Below are 21,361 nucleotides of genomic sequence, written 5' to 3' on the forward strand. Positions count from 1 at the left end.
ATCACTGCGATACACCCGCCCGCTGGCACCGCGGTGTACACCCAAGCGAAGATCCATGACGCCTTTATAGTGCACTACCGAGCGCTATATGAGTCACGTCTCTCGAACCCGCACCCGGACATTGCCGGTTACCTCGAAGAACTCATGCTTCCCGCCCTCACGGCGGACCAGCAGGACGACCTTGGGTCGCCACTGGAGGCAGATGAGCTACGCGACACCATCTCTGCCCTCTCGAACGGTAAAACACCCGGACCAGACGGCCTCCCGGCTGAGTACTATAAGGCTTGCTCCGACATCTTGATCCCGGAGCTCCTTAGAATGTATTCGGCGGCGTTGGATGACTCTGCCCTGCCCTCATCCATGAATGAGGCAACACTGGTGTCGCTTCTCAAACCCGGCCGGGACGCCACGCTCCTCGGCTCGTACAGGCCTCTAGCACTCCTGAATACGGATTACAAGATCCTAGCGTCCTCCTTGGCAAGGCGGCTGGCGCCACTGGTACCATCCCTGGTACACAGCGACCAGAAAGCTTTGTGCCCACTAGGTGCACATCCCACAACATCAGGAGACTATTTCGGGTGCAGGAATATGCAGTGCGGGACTGGCCAAGATCGGGGTTCCTAATTCTCGATCTCGAAAAGGCATTCGACTCGGTCGAATGGCCGTATCTGCGGGAGGTACTGAGCAAGTTTGACCTGGGCGATAACTACATCGAAATGGTCGGCCTGCTATACAGGAGTCCGGAAGTGCGCGTCCGCACGGGCAAGCTACTTTCGGACACTATAAGAGTCAGACGGGGCACCAGACAGGGGTGCCCGCTGTCCCCACTGCTTTTCGCGCTGGCAATCGAACCTCTCGCTGAGATCCTGCGCGGAAGCGGGGCGAACTGGGGTATACCGTTAGCAGACGGCACACATGTGGTCTCACTGTACGCTGATGATCTATTACTGTACTTCAGAGACCTCGCGGATTTGCCACAGGAACTTTCGGACATATTCCAGACCTTTGAAACCATGTCTGGACTCAGAGTGAACTGGGCGAAGTCTGGAGCATACTCCTTCGTGCCCGACGTCCCGAATCCAGGAATTAGCATCGGTGGGGCACCACTGCCATGGCATGACACCGTGTTTAAATACCTGGGAATCTATGTATACAGAACACACCCTGAAATCCTAGATGGCAACCTGACACGCGCCATCACATCCATCAGGTCGCAGATATCCTTTTGGAAGACTCTCCCACTCACTGTCCCGGCCAGGATCACATTGACGAAGATGATAGTGTTGCCCAGGCTTCTCTATTACTTTGCCAACATACCGGAGTATGTCCCAGCCCGTACATTTAAGGACCTGGAGTCTATACTCCGGGATTTGGTCTGGAATACTGGACGACCCAGGGTGGCGCTAACTAAGCTCTACGCACCGATTGAGGCAGGCGGCCTTGCGGTGCCAAACCTGGAGCTCTACTACCTCGCGGCGCAGCTCCAGTGGGTGACCGCCTGGCTCTCGGGCAGGAACCTGGCGGACACGGCCTCGCACGGGGACTCACTCACCCTCCTGCAGATTCACTCGTTTTTCCACCCATTGGCAAGTGCGAAACACCGACCGCAACTACATATGGACGTGGCGGTGAAATGCTTTAACAGAAGCATACGACTCACTAAACATGTCACACCTTACGCCCCAGCACTCCCACTCCTGGGCACGCCTAAAGCGACTTCCATAGTCACGGAAGCTGCACTGGAGCACTGGACGAGCTCAGGGATTGAAACCATGGCGGACCTATATACCGATGGCACCCTGATTCCCTTTGAGACACTGGCTGACGACACGGGCATTCCCGCGGGTCAATTCTTACAACATGCATCCATAGTAGCGGCATACACCCGAAGATGGGGTAACATCACAGTTGAACCCCCCACGCATCAACTGATACAACACCTCCATGTCAAGGGGGATGGTACGCATGTGGTACATTGGTTGACTCAGGCCTTATTGACCCACACGCAACATACCCTACAACCCCTGCGTGCTAAATGGGCAGTCGACAGAGGGAGGGACTGGACGGATAAGGAGTGGATGATGGTACTCGCCAGCCCCAAAAACATCCCTCGTAACGCACGCTTCAAAGTGATACAATTTTATGTGTTGCACAGGGCTTACCTCTCGCCAGACAGGCTCAACCAATATTTCCCGGGTACCTCGGCTGGCTGCCCGAGGTGTGCGCTGACTGGAGCGGATCTGCTACATATGTTATGGCTCTGCCCACGGATACGACCATACTGGCACTCAGTGCTATTGGTTCTTGACCGCTGCACGGCTATGCCATTACCGCACACATGGGAGACTTGCCTGCTGGGCCTCTATAAGAGGACCGCCCTCAACAAAGTCCCCTCCCGTTTCTGGCATCTGGGCCTTATTACGGCCAAGAGGCTACTCACTAAACATTGGAAACGCGCGACCCCACCCCTGATACAGCATTGGCGCACCTCTCTAGACACCTGGGCAAGGGCGGAAAGCACGGTCCTCCACAACGAAGACACGGCGAGATTGCGGCAGTTCCCCATAGCAACACTATGGGACGACATACTCAGCGCCTTTCACAGCGACAGACACCCACTGGGAGACCACACGCCCGCCAACTCCCCTGAGAGGGATGGGGACACGATAGCGGAACAAGCCGACACACATGGCAGCCCTGACATCTCTTACCCAGCCCCTCATGCACCCCCCTGAACTGACATTCGTCCCGCTATCAGTCAGGTTGCACTCTGGCTGATGGGGAGATGACCTGCATGTCATTCCAACGCCTCGCGCCTCCTGCAGAACTCCCCGCGCCCCCCCCCTACACACTACGGACATCCACCGACCGACACGATAGTTGCCCCCCCTACCACCCGCTCTTGCTGCGCCATCCCCACGGCACCACGCGAGACACATAGCTGACCTTGCTGACCACACCCAGCCCCTCCCTCCCCCCCCTTCTCTCTCCCCTGTTCGTCAGTTCATGTAACGGAGCACATGAGACAGCAATGACATTGCTGTGACCACACCGCGATTTGCCGAGTGACAATAAAGGACACGGAACGCAGCGCACCAAGACTTCGCCTACCTCCTTATACATTGGAAACATGTGGGACATGCCCCTGCACTCCTCCTCCCCACACGCCACTGGTACGTGTTGACCAGTCCGGGACTGGCCCAACCTGCACACTACATAGCCCTCGGTGACGCCCTTCCCCTATGACACCCCACTGGCCGCGGCCCTGCGGCCAGTGCAGATCCACACTCACATTAACATGCACAGGTGTTGCTGCCTCGGCCTTCGGAGGCTTCCATTGCCCTGGTGGGTAGACGGGGGCGGCCATGGAAGAGAATGGCAGATACTGGTGGGAAATGCAGAGTAAGGCTGTTCTGTGTCACCACCACTGTTTTCCTCCCCTATACCTTCCAATTTCTTTCTCCACAGAGACACTGGATGAACCTCGTGCTGGTGGCGCCGTACGATTTTCTGACTGTATTTGCTCCAACTGTGATCCCTATTAATCATTGTTGTCTCGCCCTGTACCGTCTACAGCTCTGCATTGTTACTATATGTTGAAATAACAATAAAAACATTCAAACAAAAAAAAATAAAAAAATAAAGAAACTGATGTCAGTGCGTCGGTGGAGGGCTTACATAGACTCCGTTGACATCACATTCCATCTAAGACGTCGCTGTGGAGTCGCTCAACGCCCTCTACCGACACACGGAGGTACTGCTGAGAACATTTTTGGATCCAGTCTGACACCTGGGGAGGATCGTCAGATAAAGAATTTGCAGCTAGATCCTGTCTCTAGTAGTAGTGCAAAGAGTGCACAGTCGTTTTTATTTATACTTATTACATATGGATATGCCCTTAGTATTCACATGATTTTATTTACATTTCATGTTTTTGGCCAATTTACAAGAGTATGTAAAACTACGTAAAAGATTAAAGTCTAAATGCTACTTTAAGATATCCAAAATGCCTTTGTGAATATAGTATATATTGAAGGAACGGCTTTAACCATGAAAGCAACAAAGCATCTCTACTGGGCATTAAAAGTCTCTTGCAAGTCACATCAGAGTCTTGTGTCTTTGATAAATGATCTTGCCCATCAATCTTCTTTTTCTATGTGATCGTAAATCTTCTCTTTGACTTGCAATGAGATTTGGAATATTTTATCACATATGATTTGCCTCTTCCTTTACAATTAACGAATGCATTCGTAAATTTCTGTTGTAGGTCTGATGCAGTGAGACATGATAAACGTCAAGGCTGCAAGCATCTTACCCAAGCGGTTTGCAAGGTGAGCATCATCTCTTACTTCTACTTTGCAGTTTGTACATATGAAAATATTAATCTTTAACCTATTTTAAAAAATAACTGTTCCTCTTTCTTTGTAGCATGCATTTGGTCTGGCAGAGAATTAGTTCTTCTCTAATTCTCTGAAACAGACAAAACTACTATAAGCAATAGAAGAGCAACAGTGATCCTTCAAGAGAGTGTAAAAAAAAAAGCAGAAATTGCAAGCTCAACGTTTTGGCATGTGATGATCATATCATACTACAGCCACCTTACTTTTAGGAAATTCTCAACATGACCTTTGGTTCCAGAGAATCATCCTAATAGGTTGTGTTGATCTGTGGTACATGTGAAAGACCTCAAAGCTACACCTTACTAAAAATATATAATACTAGTAGCCCGTCCCGACGTTGTCCGGGTATGAATTGCTGCCGGCCAGTAGTATATTGTTTTGTAGGATTTCGATTTGATAGCATTTCTTATCTGGGACAGGCTTGTGAAACGTGCCGATTCACAGTGCACTGCTGATGCACTTAAGAGTGCGCGTTCAGTAGTTTGTGAACTCGAGTTTCCCTACTTTATTTTTCCTTGCAATATTCTATAGCGCGAACTGGACAACATGGCATGAGCACAATTTACATTACAGAAGAACACATTAATTTGTGGTAGGCACGGGGAGACAAAGCGATTTGCCTGGAATCACAGGATGTTGAGCTGATGCCGAGATTCGAACGTAGCTCCCCAGCTCTAAAGTTCGCAATTCTAGAACTTGTGGCGGGAGGTATGTCTAAAAGTGTATGTCGGTGCTGGCCATCAATGAGTGAGACCTGTGCATTTTTCAAATCGGTGGTGAAAAAATATGAGTATGTTGCTGGAGATGTGGGCCGCCGTGCCACCAGTGTACTTACCGGGGGAGGGTAAACACCCATTATTCCGCAACTTTCTTTCCGCATACCATCACTCCGCATACTTTCATTACGAAAGTACCATGACTCCGCAATGCCATTATAACGCATGGCATTACATTTTATATGCTTTTACCACGCATACATTTACAACTAAATTCGTTGTAAATGCATGAATGGTAAAAGCATGTTTTTTTTTTAATGTTTCGATAAGGTAAGTATGGGTATAGGGGTATATGTTTTGGGGTACTGAGGTATATGTTTTGGGGTGTTTGGGTATTTTAAGGGTTCAGATATAGTTTTGGGTTATGGGGTACAGTGGTAGATTTATGGTTTAGGGATCGGTATGGGTTTTGGGGTACAGTGGTATTTTTAGGGTTCAGGGCTAGGTTTGGGTTTTGGGGTATAGGGGTATTTTTAGGGTTCAGGGGTAGGTTTGGGTTTTGGGGAACGGGGGCATTTTAAGGGTTCAAGGCTAGGTTTGGGTTTTGGGGTACAGGGGTATTTTTAGGGTTCAGGGCTAGGTTTGGGTTTTGGGGTACAGGGGTATTTTGGGGTACAGGGGTATTTTAGGGTTCAGGGGTAGGTTTGGATTTTGGGTTACCGGGGTATTTTAGGGTTCAGGGGTAGGTTTGGGTTTTGGGGTTCAGGGGTAGGTTTGGGTTTTGGGGTTCAGGGGTAGGTTTGGGTTTTGGGGTTCAGGGCTGGGTTTTGGGGTTCAGGGCTGGGTTGAGGGTTCAGGGCTGGGTTGAGGGTTCAGGGCTGGGTTGAGGGTTCAGGGCTGGGTTGAGGGTTCAGGGTTGGGTTGAAGGTGCAGGGCTGGGTTGAAGGTGCAGGGCTGGGTTCAGGGCTAAGTTCAGGGTTTTGGAGTACAGGGGTATTTTTAGGGATAGGTTTGGGTTTTGGGGTACAGGGTATATTTATAGGGTTAAGATGGGTTATGATTATGGGGTGCAGGGGTATTTAAAGGGAGCAGGGTGGACACCCGGAGCTGGAATGTACAGAATCTGGGAAGAAAAAACAATGAAATATTGGGCACAACGCTCGCTTTTTTTCCCGTAATCCCGCACACGCCCCCAGCACACGCCCACAACACACGATATGAGACATGGCATGAAGGGCGGAACGTACCACACGCCCCCAGCGTTTGTCACGCCCACAGCACAACGAAAAAAAAACCCCACAAGGGACTACTTTGCTGGCACGGTTCTTTTACCTTTTAAATGTATATGGTGGGTGTCTGCATAGCCTATGTCCTACTCCTGCAACTGCCCTTTCCAACGCTGTATTGGGTGTTGTGATTGGTACTGTGGTTCCTGAGATTACCCGCCTCAAAGGTTTGGGCTCTCTCTTTATTATATTATATTGAATATTGATGCTGTATCTAACCAAAGCTTGTGTTTGAGTTATATTTTTACTCCAACACAGGGAACCAACCAAGGTCCAGAAGAGCCATAGTTGTACTAGATTTACTCCATAAATCACTACAATTTAAACTACTTTTATGTAAATAAATATTTCTTGTGAATGTCAAAAACATTTGGTATGGCTCTGGCCCTCTTGTTTCATTAGAATGCACCTTACTTGATATACAGATAACCATAAATTGAAAATGTAGGTTCGAGCAAAATTTTCTTACCTTGGGCAAGTCATCAAAATTTAGCTGCATATGCACTGGAGTATCAAAGTCATTAAACACAAAACATTTTCTCTGGTGGTAACTAAAATTCTTTCCTCAGGGTTATATTTGCTAACTCGAATGCATAGATTTCTTAGGCCAAGTGTGATTATATAAGAATGGTTAACGCTTCATTCCATATTTATTTTTGGTCACTAGTGTAAAATAATTTCAATTCATGGAGCTTTTGATGTCATTCTTAGTTTACATCGCTTTCTTCACTCACCTAAATAAATCTTGTACATGCAAAGCTGATCTGTTTTTTTGCCCCATAAATTGATGAATCACACCATCCTTTTATATCACAAACTTATCCTTTCTGCTTTAGCTGCGGATAAGTATCAACTTGACCCTGAAGAAAGTCTGAGTTTCTCTTCAATATTGTATATCCTGCAACGTACACCTTTTTCAAATCAGATTGCTCTTCTATTCTCTTCTATTTTCGTATTCCACTGGTATACGTCAACACTGAACTAATACTAGAGCAACATCATGTCAGCAAATCTATGCTGATGTTTTGGTTGCACCACTGAGAATGAATAAAGCAAAAATAAATTTAGATAGGACAGCTTTGAGTTAGTTTCTCATAAGAGAACCTGCCTAATTTGGAACATGTTGGAAAAAAATCTCCTGAGGACCAGACTTGTGTTGTACTTGGCCTTTTCTCCACGGTCAGCCCCAAACTTTTTGCCTTCACTGCCCCTAATTTTGGTGAATTCATTTTTATTCGCCTTATGACACTGTGCACTTTACCACCCTTAGCCAGTGCTAAAGTGCTTGTGCGCTCACTTTTAAATATGGTGAAATTGGCTTACACCCAATTGGCATATATCATTTACTTTTACGTTCCTAGTAAAGTGGAATTACATGTACCCAGGGCCTGTTAATTAAATGCTACTATTAGACCTGCAGCACTAATTGTGCCATTCACTTAAGTAGCACTTTAAAAATGTCTCAGGCATGCAAGTGCACTCTGTGTGTGCAGTTTTAAACTTCAATTTCAATCTGGCAAAATCAACCTTTTGTCAGGCCAGCTCTTTCTTTTTTAATACATATAAGTCAACTCTGCTGTAAGCCCTAAACAGCCCATAGGGTAGGGTGGAGTGTATTTAAAGAGTTGGACATAGCTTTTTAAGTTTTACATGTCTTGGTAGTGAAAAACTCTTAAATTCATTTACCACTATTGCAAGGCACACCTCTCCCATAGGATAACATTGGGTTACCTTATTACATTAAATAAGTGACAGCTTTTGGTTAGATTCCGGTAGGAATTGCATGTTTGGTGTCTGAGGAATTGTAATTTAAAACCCTAAGTAATGGTAAAGTCTGATTTTAAATCACAATTCTGAAAATGCCACTTTTAGAAAGTTCCTAGAAATAGTTACGGTACTAGTGAGATAACAAGTCAGTGGAATATGCTCCAATGGGACACTTAAGTATCACATGCACTGTTTGTCTTTTGTGTTTCGGGTCAGTTGGAATATTCAGGTAGATTCATGCTTTGTGTCACATGTTGTGACTACTTACGAGAAATTCAAATACACTTGAACTAATCAGTTAAGCATTAGTGTAGGTTGCTTTTTCTCCGGTCCTGACAAATTGCCATAAGACCCTTTGGGCCACAGTAGGCAATAAACATGTTCACCATACTCTTTAGAACCTAACCACGTCTGCTCCTTAGAACCATTGAATCCCATACGAGCACCACTATGTTTTAATTAGGGCAGTGAGCTACACAAATAAAGTTTACTCAAACCTATCATCCGTACACCTATTTTAAGTCTTTTTCACCACACTACATACACATCATACCCACACTTTCTCCTTTGGTAAAATAAAAAAGATCTCTGGCAATGAGCTACTTCAGGGGTGCCCGTTGAGCATTGCAGTGCCGGCCCGATGAGGAACATGCCCAGATGATGAAACATGACACCTTTCGGGATGTGTGAGACCACTTGCTCCTATTGGAGTATATTCCTCTTACCTGTTATCTCACTAGTACCTTAACCCTTTCTAAGAACAGCACACTCCTATATTTCAGATACTGTCTAAAGGAGAAAGTGTGCTGGGCCTGTCCAAAAGCTACTGGTTCTTCTTATTTAAACTACTTTTAGAAATATGTCATTTTCTTGTCCTAACCATTAGGTGCATGTGTCCTGGGTCAAATGATTGTGAATAGTTAGCAGGTGGCCTTTGTGCATTCCTCCCCAACAGTGAGACAAAGGTGGACTAGCTGTAGGCAGGATGGGCCATCCTTGCTCAGTTGGGGGGGTCGCCGCCATCATCTATCACACTTGCACTTTAAAGACACTGGTCAAGCTCACACACAAAGCCTGTTGTGCCCCCAGACGGACTGGAACCAGTGCATGGAGGCAGAAAATTCCAGACACCTCTGTATTGGGAAAACTCCAGAGGCTGCTCCCACTTCAAAGGAGACCTCACATGCAACCAATAGGTGTTGCCTTTGTGACCCACTGGCTTGGGCATTTTTTTTTGCCATTTTGGATAGCATGCTTTTGGAACCATAGTGAAAAGGAAAGCAGAAAAAATACAGCATACGCCTTCTGACAGCTGGTGCCTAACAAGTCATAAACTGCGAGGGAGTCATGTGGTTACGTGAAAAAGGGGGTGGGTGGACTATTAGTCATTAAAGTCACTAACTCACATACTTAGCAACCACTTCATCTGATGGAAGTGCTAAAAAATTAAATATGTATTGTGGATTCAAACATATTTGCATTCTGAGACGATTTTAAAATATGTATGGAGTCAGTTTCCCCGGGGCTGGCAGAGCTGCTGTCTCTGGTTCAAACCTACCCTATAGGCGCCACATATATTTACACACAGGCCTGTCTTATGTGTTGTGTTTTCCAAGGCAAAAGCTGAATCTAGACTTTACGATTGGCAGTGTACACACCCACACCGTCCCCACGTAAGTACATTTAATGATTTTAACATAAGTCTTTCACCAGTCCAAAAGTTAGCATTGAAAAAATGGACAATGCTGGCTTAAAATAGGGTAACATACGCGCACAGCTATGTCAGGTAAACTCCAGAACGGCTTGGCTTTCATGACAGACACAGCAGGATAAAAGAACATTTTACTTAGATCTAAAATTTTGCACCAAGCTCTGATTCCCACACCATCCCAGTTTAGCAATATAGAATATTTCACAACATTAAATAAATACACTTTTTAGATCCCTAGAGTCTCTGGGAAGGTAGGATAGTCAGCAGACACTTTGGCTTCAATACTGAAAGTCTTGTGGCTAGCTAAGAAGCGTGTGAGGATCCCCAAAAACAAAGATGACAGTGGTGGACGGCGCTACAAATTTGTTACATACTGATGGCCAAGCTTGTGCTGCGGGGGAAGTCCGAGGACTGAGGCGGCTCGGAAACCTTGCTTACCTGCAGCAGCTCGGAAGTTCACTCGGACTTTATCCAAGCCCCATACTGAGCTCAGAAAACACGTTAATGATGACGCCAAGAGGCATTTCAGACCTTTTTGGGAGGGGGGGGGAGACTTATGTAGCAGACATGAAAAAGTAAAAAGTGCCACCTTCAAATGGTAACATGCAAGTGTAGAAAAAAGCCTAAGCAAAAAATGACCATTTGCAAAACTACATTTAAAAGCAGGAAATAAAATCACAAATGAAAGCAGAGATTGGTCCACGAGCCTGGCACTAAAGCTGACTGCTTTTTAGGCAGAAGTGCAGGTGTTCAAATAAAATGCTGTCACAGTGAAGAGAGCTAATGGCTGAATACAGACCCATTGCCTCCATACTGTGAGGAACTAAAGCAAAATGTCAATGGCACTTGAACAGACTAATGGACGAAAAGTACTGTCCGAAAGACCCTACATGTTTGTGTGTTTATATTACGACTTGTTGCTAAACTTAGGGCAAGAGAGCAAAAGCCGGTACTTCACCACATCAATATTTACGTATGGGTGGGTCTTTTTTTCCCCCGCTCCAAAAAAATCTTTCCACGCATACTTAGTAAAGGTAGTTGGTTTTCCCTTGGGAATAACTTTTTCCCTTCTGCCATATGTACAGCATTAAAACACAGTGCAAAATTCAAGCCTAAATAAGTGGCATTCCCACAGTTCCCAAGGTAAGTCATTTGGCCGAGAATAAGCTTAGATGTATTTATTGGCTTGTGCATGACGCGAATCTGACTGGAAGGCAACGGAAAGCTGCAAATGAGAAGCCAAGAACAGCTGACCAGGAACCCTAGAAAATAACTTGTGCCGCTCTTGAATAGTTTGAACACATGCAAGAAACCCAGGCACAAAATGGTCCTGGAAGCAAAAGACGCATTCCTGCACCACTCTGAGATTAATTCACAGCTTTTCCCCTGCAGCATTGCCTGATGAAAGCAGCTATAATTTCCCCCTTCTTTGTCAAAGACCGGTTTCCCTCCCTGTCGCCGACAGCTCTCATCCTTTGGCATTCACACCTATGCCATATTTTTAAAGAAATGCAATATATCAGCCAGACATCAAGCATCAGATCAGCGTCCTTGCAGCAGACACACACGCGAGCTCAAGTAAGCAATGGTAAAAAGGATGACATGTTTTCAGGCAATTGACATAATTGTAAGACTAAAAATTAACACACACTGAAAGGAAGGGGGATGGGACGGCTGAAGCAACGAAGGAGGAGGGGGTTGTGGGACAAGGGTAATTCTCTCAATTTGAGCACTCTCCTCAAACAGTGTCTGACATTCTATGTGAGGAGATGAGAACAAGAATTAGTCATTTACAAAACTTGGAGCCACTGAAAACATCTCACACTTTTGTGAAATGCTGTTAGAGAAAGGAAAAAGTAGTACCTAAACAGATGCTACAATGAGACAAGTGGAAGGCTTCAAGTAATGCTCTTTGGATTTGAACAACTGACAGGGACCAATAGGAAAGATTAACCACTAAGAAGCAAGGATTTTAAAGGATACTTTTATTTATTTGTAAACTCAACATTCATCCAAGAGGATATCACGGCGCTAGGAAAGCAAACACCTAATATAAGAGTAAGGTAACATTCAAAGCTCTAGTTGTTTAATTAAACCCTAGGGAACAGGTGGATTTTTAGCTATTTTCTGAAAGATATATAGTAATCGGTAAGACGAATTTCCAGCGGGAGTTCGTTCCAATGTGTTGCTGCCAGATGAGAGAAGGAGCGGCCCCCTGCTCTGGCCCTCGTAATCCGTTTAGTTTTTGCCAGCGCCTGATTGCACGACCTTAAGTTCCGAGTTGGAGCATGTAATTCAATTTTATATTGCAGGACTCTAGGCCATGATGATATAATGCCTCATGAACATGACCCAGAAGCTTGAATTTTGACCTTTGATGAACAGGCAGCCAATGGAGCTCCCTCAGACATTCGGAGGGTGAGCTGTACCTGCTTTTGTTACACACCAGCTTGGCGGCCGCATTCTGGATCCCCTGCAGACGTGATAAAAGATAGTCTGCCATGCCTACATAGAGCGCATTCCTGTAGTCCAGTTTGCTTATAAACAAAGCCTGGATGATGGTTTTTCTGCACTCCAGAACTGTCTTTTTAGTAGTTTTAAGGTGGCAAACCTTCTCCCACATAATGCACTAACCATGCAGAATCAGGTTAGCGCACTGTCAATGAAAATTCCCAGGTATTTTGCAACCTGTTTGGGTGCGGGAGCAGGTCTCGGTGATTTGGGCCACCAGGTTGCATCCCAGATTAGTTGGGCTCTGCCAAAGAGTAGGATCTCTGACTTATCGGCATTTAGTTGTAAACAGTGGTCTGACATCCACCCCGCTGCTTCTGAGAGACAATTGGTTAATTTAATCTTGGTGTCCTCAGGTGTCTCTTCAAGGGCTATCAGCAGTTGTGTTTCATCCACATAGGAACAGATACTAAATCCCCATTTTTTGCTGATTTTAGCCAGAGACGATATGTAGGCATTGAAAAGGGTAGGGCTCAGGGAAGCTCCCTGTGGGAGGCCACTGGTAATGTTTTTTTTGGGTGGAAGTTAAAGGTCCCATTTGAGCTGTTTGTGTTCTGTTACTTAGGAAGGAGCAGAACCACTGGAGGGCCTTGGAGTGTACGCCCTTTTCATGTAGGGTAATCAACAATAGATCATGTGATACCGTGTCAAATGCTGCCGACAGGTCCAATAGGATCAGGATGGCAGCCTTGCCCTGGTCAATTAGGGATCTGATATTGTCCAAGACTACCAGGAGGGTAGCCTCCGTGCTGTTTGTGGATCCAAGAGCTCGCTGGATTCAAGTAATTGGAGAGCTGTTTATTCACCAGCTTCTCCATTACTTTGGATAGGTATGGCAGCTGAGAGATAGGTTGGTAGTTTGCCGGATTATGAATGTCAGTGCCTGCTTTTTTCAGTAATGGGACTACCGTGGCTTTTTTCCAGGTCTCTGAGAATACAGTAGTATCTAATGAATTGTTAAATAGGCGAGTTACATGAGGACAAAGGGTTGGTATAATCCTAGAGAAAATAAAATGGGGACAAGTATCTAGCAGGGACCCTGACTTGACTTCAGCCGTTGCTTTAGCTACCTGTTTTTCTGGTAATGGAACAACATTTCTGAGGTAGGAATGAGCCTCAGGATGAGCATTCAGTGTTTCTCAGTTGATCACTTTAAAGGGGGGATGGTTTCTGGATGAGGAGTAGATCTGAGATTTTATCAGCAAAGAATTTTTGATTTTCTCACAACAATATATCGATGGAGGCTGGGTTTGTGACAGACTCGATGGCTTACATAGCTCTTTCACTATTTTGTAGAGTTTTTTGGGTGGATTGCTGTTCTCATTTATCCGATTTGCGAAGTAACTCTTTTTAGTGTTTTTGACAGCATTGTTTTAGGTTCTCAGCTCGGTTTTGTATAGACCTCTATCCTCATCTCGCTTGGATAATCTCCATTTATGTTTGAGTGCTTTGCACGTTCTTTTTAGTACCTTGAATTCATGTGAGTACCATTTTTCAGATGGTGTTCTTCTAGTGGGTTTGTTAACAGATCTGGGCGCACATTGATCTGGGGTGTTTGATATTTCAGTGTGAAGGCTTTCTGCTCCCATTTGTTCACGGAAGGTCCTTAGATTTATTGGGGAAAAATGATGCTGAAATATATCAGGAGTGACCAGCCTCCATGCTCTCTTTGCCACCACTGGTGACTTATCCATGCTGAATAGTTTAGTTGGGAGGAAGAAGGTAAATTAAATTAAGGAGTGATCTGTCCAAAGAAGGGGCCTAACCTCCGAGATGCTGGTGAATTCTATATTGGAAAATAGGAGATCCACTAAAAGAAACAAATGAAAAGCAATAGGCAGGCTGTAAGCCTACAAAGTACATGCAACATGTCTAGAAGAGACAGTGCAAATGTTGTCTAAGCTCAACTGAAAAATGGGACCCACTCTTCAGTACACTCCTGTGCCTGTGAATAATACTGAAGGATGCCCTGCTGCTTGAGGCCTGACTTGCTTGCTGAGAAGGAAGACTGGACCTTAGCCCTTCATCCCAGACTGAAGTGACTCCAAGGGTTAGCTTACTCACCTCCTGTTCTGAGCTACTGGGACAAAATACGCTCCAAAGGCTTCTCTGCAACTGCCCAGCTGACCTGCTGCAGTTGGACTTGCCTGGAAACTGTGCCTGGACCAGCCTGAGGCCAGCTGACCTTCTGCTGGAGTGAGTTCCTGATCTGCAAAATGTACCCCCCAGGTCCTGGACCCTAGTGCAGCATCAGTTGAGCTTGTCCTTGAAGAAAAGGAGAAATCCTGAAGTTTTGGGCTCTTTGTAATCGGGAACGGGCCTGTTAGTGCAAAGATTGTGCCACCCGCACCAGCTGCCAATGCAAAGAACCAGTGATCCGGACTCAAAGCTCTACAGCGACTGCCGACAGTGCAAGATTTGTTCTACGCACTACAGCATCGACAGCCCATGGTGATCGCCAACGCAAATCTCCAGCAATGACCATTCCAATTTCAAATCTTTATTTCGGTCGCAAGACCATAAAAGATGTGCACATAAATGTTACATCATTAAAACCAAATTATAAACACATTTTAAGAGCATAAGCAATCGAGATTGGTTCAGAATGAATTTAAAAACAGTTACAATGAATCAAGTGGGATGGGTTGGTTCTACCTCCCCGACCCCTTTAGCAACCTAGCACGTGTGACCCATATTGCAGTTAAAAATTTTGACAAGGCAAAAACAGTTACCGGGGATAAGTCAGTTTTTAAAACTCTATAAGCTGGTAAGAGTCGTCTAAAACCCAAATTTTTAAGCAGCGGGACGATCCAGTGCTTTCTGCTTTTCCGATAAGCTGGGCACATAAATACAACATGCACATCGGTCTCCTGAATATTAGCACATGTCCCTGTACTGGATTGACTCGTCCATCCTTTGGTGAAGGACCCCAAAGGTAATGTCCCATACCTCCACTGCAAGAATAGTTTCCTTGTTAAGGGAGGCATGATATCATTCAATACACATTCCATGGTAAAAGTGTCTTTAAATTGGATAAAATCAAAAGTTAGGGATCCTTCACGGACATTATCCAGTGCTCCGGCAAGCATATAATCATTATAAGTTCTGGACAGTATCTTCCTCGAGATACTGATGCTGGCTCTCTCCGGATCTGCCCATAGTCCTGGGAATCCAAGGGACTCGCACATGTTCTTTATATAACTTAACCATGGTATACTGCTTACTTTCGGAGCAGATAAAAATTCCTGGAGCTCAGCTCTGTAGATTATCAGCTCCTGGCTGCTCCATAGGCGGCGCCAAAAAGCCAATGGTTTGAGGCCAAGTTCCTCGCGCCCAGATCCAATCTTAGGGGCAGGAGTGGTGTGCTACCGGGGAGGGATGTTAGTTGCCTTAAGAACTTATTTTCGGCAGTTAACAGGCTTTGGGATGGTACGTGGCCCCAAAGATCTCCACCATAAGTAACTGCCCCCCGAGCCTGTACTTTATAGATTTGAATTGCTGGGCCAAGTGGGCGGTAAGTAGATTTGCCAGCAATTCTTAAGATGCCACCCGCCCTCTGGGTCAATTTCATGGTCGATTTGGCTTGATGTGCCTCCCACGTCAGGTTTTGGTTAAGGGTTATCCCCAAGTACTCGAATGTCTGCACTCTTTCTAGACTTACTTCTCCTAGCTTTGGGTTTGGTCGGTTGGTCGGCATTGAGTTTAAAATCATAAATTAGATTTTCTGCGGATTAACTTCTAGTCCCCTTTCCTCGCAGAAGCCCAGAAACCCATCTAATACCCGCTGGATGCCCATAGGGGATTTGGACAGCAGCAGGGTATCATCCGCAAACATTATTGCGGGGACCCTGCTGCCGCACAGTTTCGGGGCATCAATGTTGGCAATCCTGGTCAGGTGCTCTATTACCCCGTTCACGAAGAGGCAAAACAGGGTCGGTGCAAGCACACAACCCTGCCTCACCCCTCTTCAAACGGGGAACCTCTTAGTTAATATGCCGCTGTTTCCGCACCTGACTTGTGCAAAGTTGTTTTGGTGTAATTTAATAAGGATTGCAAGAATGTCTTTTGGGACCCCCAAATCTTCCATAACCTTCCATAACTTGGATCTAGGCACCAGATCGAAAGCCGCCCTCGATCAGCGCTGTCCTCCAGTAGATGAGGCTCAGTCTGAAGACTTGGTCGACCGTTGAGACCCCCCTCCTGAATCCCGCTTGATATGGGCTCAAAGTATTAGTTTCCTCCAGCCAGTTCTGGAGCCTATCCAACACCAGCCTCCCAAAGAGCTTTTGAGAGACATCAATTAGACTAATGGGACGGTAGTTGGCTGGGAGCAGTGGGGATCCCCTTTTAAATATAGGGACCACCTCTGCTCCCAGCCAAGTGTCCGGGACCCCCATTCCTCCCAGAACCGCATTAAAAATTTGCGACAGATATGGTGCCCAAATCCCCGGCTCCTGCTTGTATAGGTCGCCTGGTACCCCGTCCAGGCCAGGGGCCTCTCGATTGCCTTATTTTTAAGGGAGGAGGCTGCCTCTGAGGTATTGGGTTTTAACCCAGGTACCCCAGCTAGTATTATTGTGTAAGGGGCTGCCTCGGGTGGAAGATTCACAGTTTTAGTTGGGGGGGATATTTTTTTGTGTATTAGCTGGTGGTGGCTGGTCTTTCTGTGGTTGACTAGGGGTGGTATTATTAGCTTTAGAGTGTGTATTTGGAACGGGGAGGGCGTCTGGCAATGATTGGCGATTATTAGGCGCAACAGTGGTTTTCCCGTTCAGTTGTTGGGGAGTTTTATTTTGGTTTGTTTTATGTTGGGCATTTTGTGTGAAACCTATAACTTTCTCCTTCAGTGTCGTTACTAGCTGAGGGGTCTTATCAGCTGGTGGTTCCAACCCCCCTGTATTGCCCTTCCTTTCTGTTTTTATAGAATCAGCCAGCTGGACTGTGGATTTTTCTATGTCGATCAGCCTAGCTTCTATTTTTATTAGGCGAGCTTCTAAGGGACTTAGGAGGGACCTAATAAGTGCGCCTATGTCCGCCAATGTGATATCCTCACTAGAAGGATCCAGTATAGAATTATTAGACAAGGGTACTGGATCCGGTACTACCCTTTCGGCGGGTGGAGCCTCGTCTCCTTTCACCGGCAAGACACTCATGGTGTTTTTCCCCCCTCACAGGAGTTTTTTTTACAGTGTTGGACTTAGGGTTTTTTGGTTTCTTCCCCCCCTTGGTCGCCCCACCTCTCCCTCTTTTTGGGATGGCACCTTCCTTTGCCCCCCTTGTACGATCGGAGATGTTCTCACTTGGGATATCTGATGTTGTGTCTTGAGGGGGGTTAGAGATGACTATATGTGGTGTCTGTGTATTAGGAAGGGTCAGTAGGCTCATGTCGTCAAGATCGGAGTTAGTGAGAGACTGGTTTGCCCCTGTCACCCCCGCAGTGTGGTCGGTAAAGGTTTCCCCCCTCTCCGGTGTTTTAGCTAGGGCAAGCGGACCCATTGAGGACCTCCGCACCCAGTCGATTTCCTGGGAGATCCGTCGTTCAAGTACTTCGATGTCTTCTATCAAGAGTGCGCCGGCCTTTACAAAATAATTGTCAATTGTACCTTGGGCAGCTCCTGCCGCAGCCATAGATGATTTGCTTCTAGTTTCCCGCGTAGACATTCCCAGTGTCAGGGAACCCAATGGTCTGCTTTAGCAAATCGGGTGTGGTTGACCGGGCAGGGGGGGGTGGCCCGTCCTCCCTCGTCCACTTCCGTCCGCGCGCGTCCCGCGATCGCGTCAGGGGGCTGGGTTAAGTAGGAGGAGGGGGGCGGGAAGAGGCACCAGGTGCGCGCGATGTCCTGGCGCAAGCACCTCTGGTCCTCGCAGTCCCGCTCCCGGTGTCAGAGGCGTAGGCTCTCCCCACAGCAGCACCCAGCAAGGTTGGTAACCGAGCACACGGGCTCCCAGGTTACAGGTCAAAGTTCCACCGGACAATGGCAGGGCAGAGCAGGAAAGTCTCTGGAACGCGTATTTAGTCCACGACTACGAGCGGCACCCCATGACCATTCACTCTACTGGATTTTCACGCTACAGTGACAACATTCGCTAAAGCCTGGCATGCGCTTCGCGTTACACTGACGACCATCCACAACACTTTCCGTACTCCTTGTGGTTTCCTCCACTGCAAACAGAACTTTTTGCTTTGGACTTTCGGACTGAACTTTTTCAGCAGAGCTAATCTGGTCCCATCGTGGTGTGGCTGAACTTGTGCTTTCACCCGGGCTAGCACGACCAGATAATTGTGAGTAGCGATTTATACTTTTAGTCACTCTACTGGTCTTAAATCTTTGAAATTGTATATCTCCGGCTCTGCTGATTGGATTTTTGATGTTAAATAATTTTTCTAAATTGGTGTGGGCTTTTTCTTGTCTTGGGTTTTAACTTTATTACTGTTTGTGTGCAGCATAAATACTTTGCACATTGCCTCTAGGTTAAGCCCGACTGCTTTTGTGTCAAGCTACCAGAGGGTTAAAAACCGGTTCATTTAGTGATGCTTGTGGTACAACCATGACCAAGATTGTTGTCGCTGCTTGAGTAAGGTTTCCCCTCCCTCAACCAACAACCCTGCTTCAGGTTCCATAGTTCGCTTTTATCAAAAAACTGCACAGAGGGCTGAAAATGGCTGGTATGCTGCAGGGGCCTCCATGGCAAAGCACCAAATGCACAACCTTTTGAAGACCCACTGGTACCATACAAAATATCCATATGTCTCACCACAACTGTGGCAACCCTTTCTCCTTGCTCACTTTGATAACAAAATCACTAAGTTGTATGGAACAACCACAAATCGTCCCTTTCTTTTCCATCTGCTTTTCCTTGGGGTTGTGATCAGATACCACAACCCCAATTTCCCTGCCCTTTTTTCAAAAGAGAGAAGTTTTGAAGTGCTGCAATTGCAGATAAAATGAAAGCTTCAGACCTGTCTGGAAAACCATATACCGCAATTCACTTTAAGGAATACATCAGTAATTTTGCAGAAGGGAGCTTCAAAAAGAAAATGAAAAATGGGGCAATTCTGATGTTCTCAGATATACAATAGTAACTGTTGCATTAGTAATCATTAAAGGTTACTGAAGAACTGTTGAGCTAGCATATCTATAAAAGGCGCGGTTTGTCATCTCTCCCAAATGGCATGGAAAACAGAACTTCCTATGGATTCAGACCTGCTAAAGGCACCATCACCATTATGCAGACATCAGAGTGGCTCTCAATGCGCCACTAGAGAAATGTCATCAGATTCCTTATTCATGGTCAAACCTTCCACTGCCTAGGAAGCAGTGGGACTAGATGTAGTCATTAACCACTTGATAAATTGGACTTGAGTGAATTTTTCTATCTGAATAGCTCCAGCACACCAGAATCCGCCATTCTAAGCATCATGTACTGGGTGTCCATTGCTGCTATAGTTCTGTTTATTTACAACATGTAACACATGGCACCTTTTGCTTGCACAGTACCAGTACCTCTTTTAATTGTACTCTTGAGCTACTCGAGTTTTCTGCCAGTTGAAGAACTTAAAGTTGTTTCCTGGCCTGATGAAAAACTGCTTCTGCCTCTTTGGAAGGATTCTTAAAAGAGAGTAGCAAATTTCCTCCAAATGTTAATTTCCTTGTTGGAAGGAATTCCCAGATTCCTCTACCATAGTTTATTTGAAACAAATGCCCCACACACAAAGTTAGGTAGCAACACTGGCCCTCTTGTCACACCAATGAACACAAGAAACGAACAAAGGTAGCAGCGGCACAGATAGATCGACCAGCAAAAGTAAACTGAAACTCAACAACGTTGCAGTAGAAGCAGCAATAGCAGCTAGAGTAACAGCACTACATGTTGGACCCAGCACTACTAGTTGAAGAGGAGATGACACATCAACTAGTGCATTGTGAATGTGGTGGTCATTCAGATTGCCACTGCGAGTATGATTGATAACTAATTTGCTCACTACGCAGCATCTATAGTGCCACTAATGAAGCAATTTAAAAGTCTCAAAGTTCACCTTTGACACATTCTATTGCACCATCCACTGGAAAGGACAACAGTACAGCCACTACATTCACAGCCACATATCCCAACTTTCCAGTTTAGAATCAGAAGGGCGTAATAAGAATTGGTACTAGAATGTGTAGAGACTAGGATAGCAACAATACTAAACTACATTAATGAATACCTGCAGAACAGCCATAATCACTACTATCGGTTTCAGTCTGAGGCACAAGGTGGCAACATTGGATCTGCCATGTCCACCACAATGACATTAGAGGCCAAATACTCATCAGGAGCCGCTAAGACAAGGAATTGATAGCAAGGAAAGAAATGTAGTCTGTTTGCATGACTAGGAATTATGTGGCTTACAGCAATCAGGTTGTGGTATTTATACTGCCAAACTTCTGAAATGTGTATATTTCCGTTTGTAACTAGCAGTCTTAATTTCTATTTTGTCCAATAGACGACTAATCATTAAATTGCTGTCTGCAGATTTGAGCTGTGGCATCCTAGTGCTGACCGCCAATCAGGATGGCAGAACCAGATCCAATAACTGTGGGATATGTATAGAGGTCTTTTATTGGCCACAAGCTTGCCCACTTGTAAACCACTTCTTCCTTTTAAGACCATGTGGTCTGGGCTCCTGGGCAGGCACTAATCTGTTATTGGTTGCAGGCTGAATGCAGAAACTGCACTTCTCCAGAGGCTGACTTCTCACTCTCCTTGAGAAGTTGAGTGTGACTGGGAGGATAAATATTCTCGCTAAAGCATATGTTCATCATTGTTCAGTAAGTTGCTCGTGGGTGGGGGCAAATTGGGCCTTTCGCCACTGCCTCTCGGGTCCCATCTGTGACTCTTTGCTCACCATGGTGAGATGTTCAGTGCCCTTTCCCATTGTCGTTGGTCCTCTTATGTCTGTCTCTCGTGCAACTCTCCTTTGATGCC

General features: G+C 45.9%; 1 protein-coding gene across 1 annotated transcript in view; it reads left to right on the top strand.

Annotated features, from left to right (window-relative positions):
* The window catches only part of OSBPL1A (oxysterol binding protein like 1A), a 1,891,697-nt gene that overhangs the window by 458,206 nt on the left and 1,412,130 nt on the right, over nt 1-21,361 (top strand). The window contains exon 9 of the mRNA XM_078687412.1: nt 4,268-4,331. Coding sequence (XP_078543538.1) covers nt 4,268-4,331 — 64 coding nt within the window. The remainder of the gene's footprint in view (nt 1-4,267; nt 4,332-21,361) is intronic.

The sequence above is a fragment of the Lissotriton helveticus genome, chromosome 4_1, assembly GCF_964261635.1.
Source record: "Lissotriton helveticus chromosome 4_1, aLisHel1.1, whole genome shotgun sequence".
Taxonomy (NCBI): domain Eukaryota; kingdom Metazoa; phylum Chordata; class Amphibia; order Caudata; family Salamandridae; genus Lissotriton; species Lissotriton helveticus.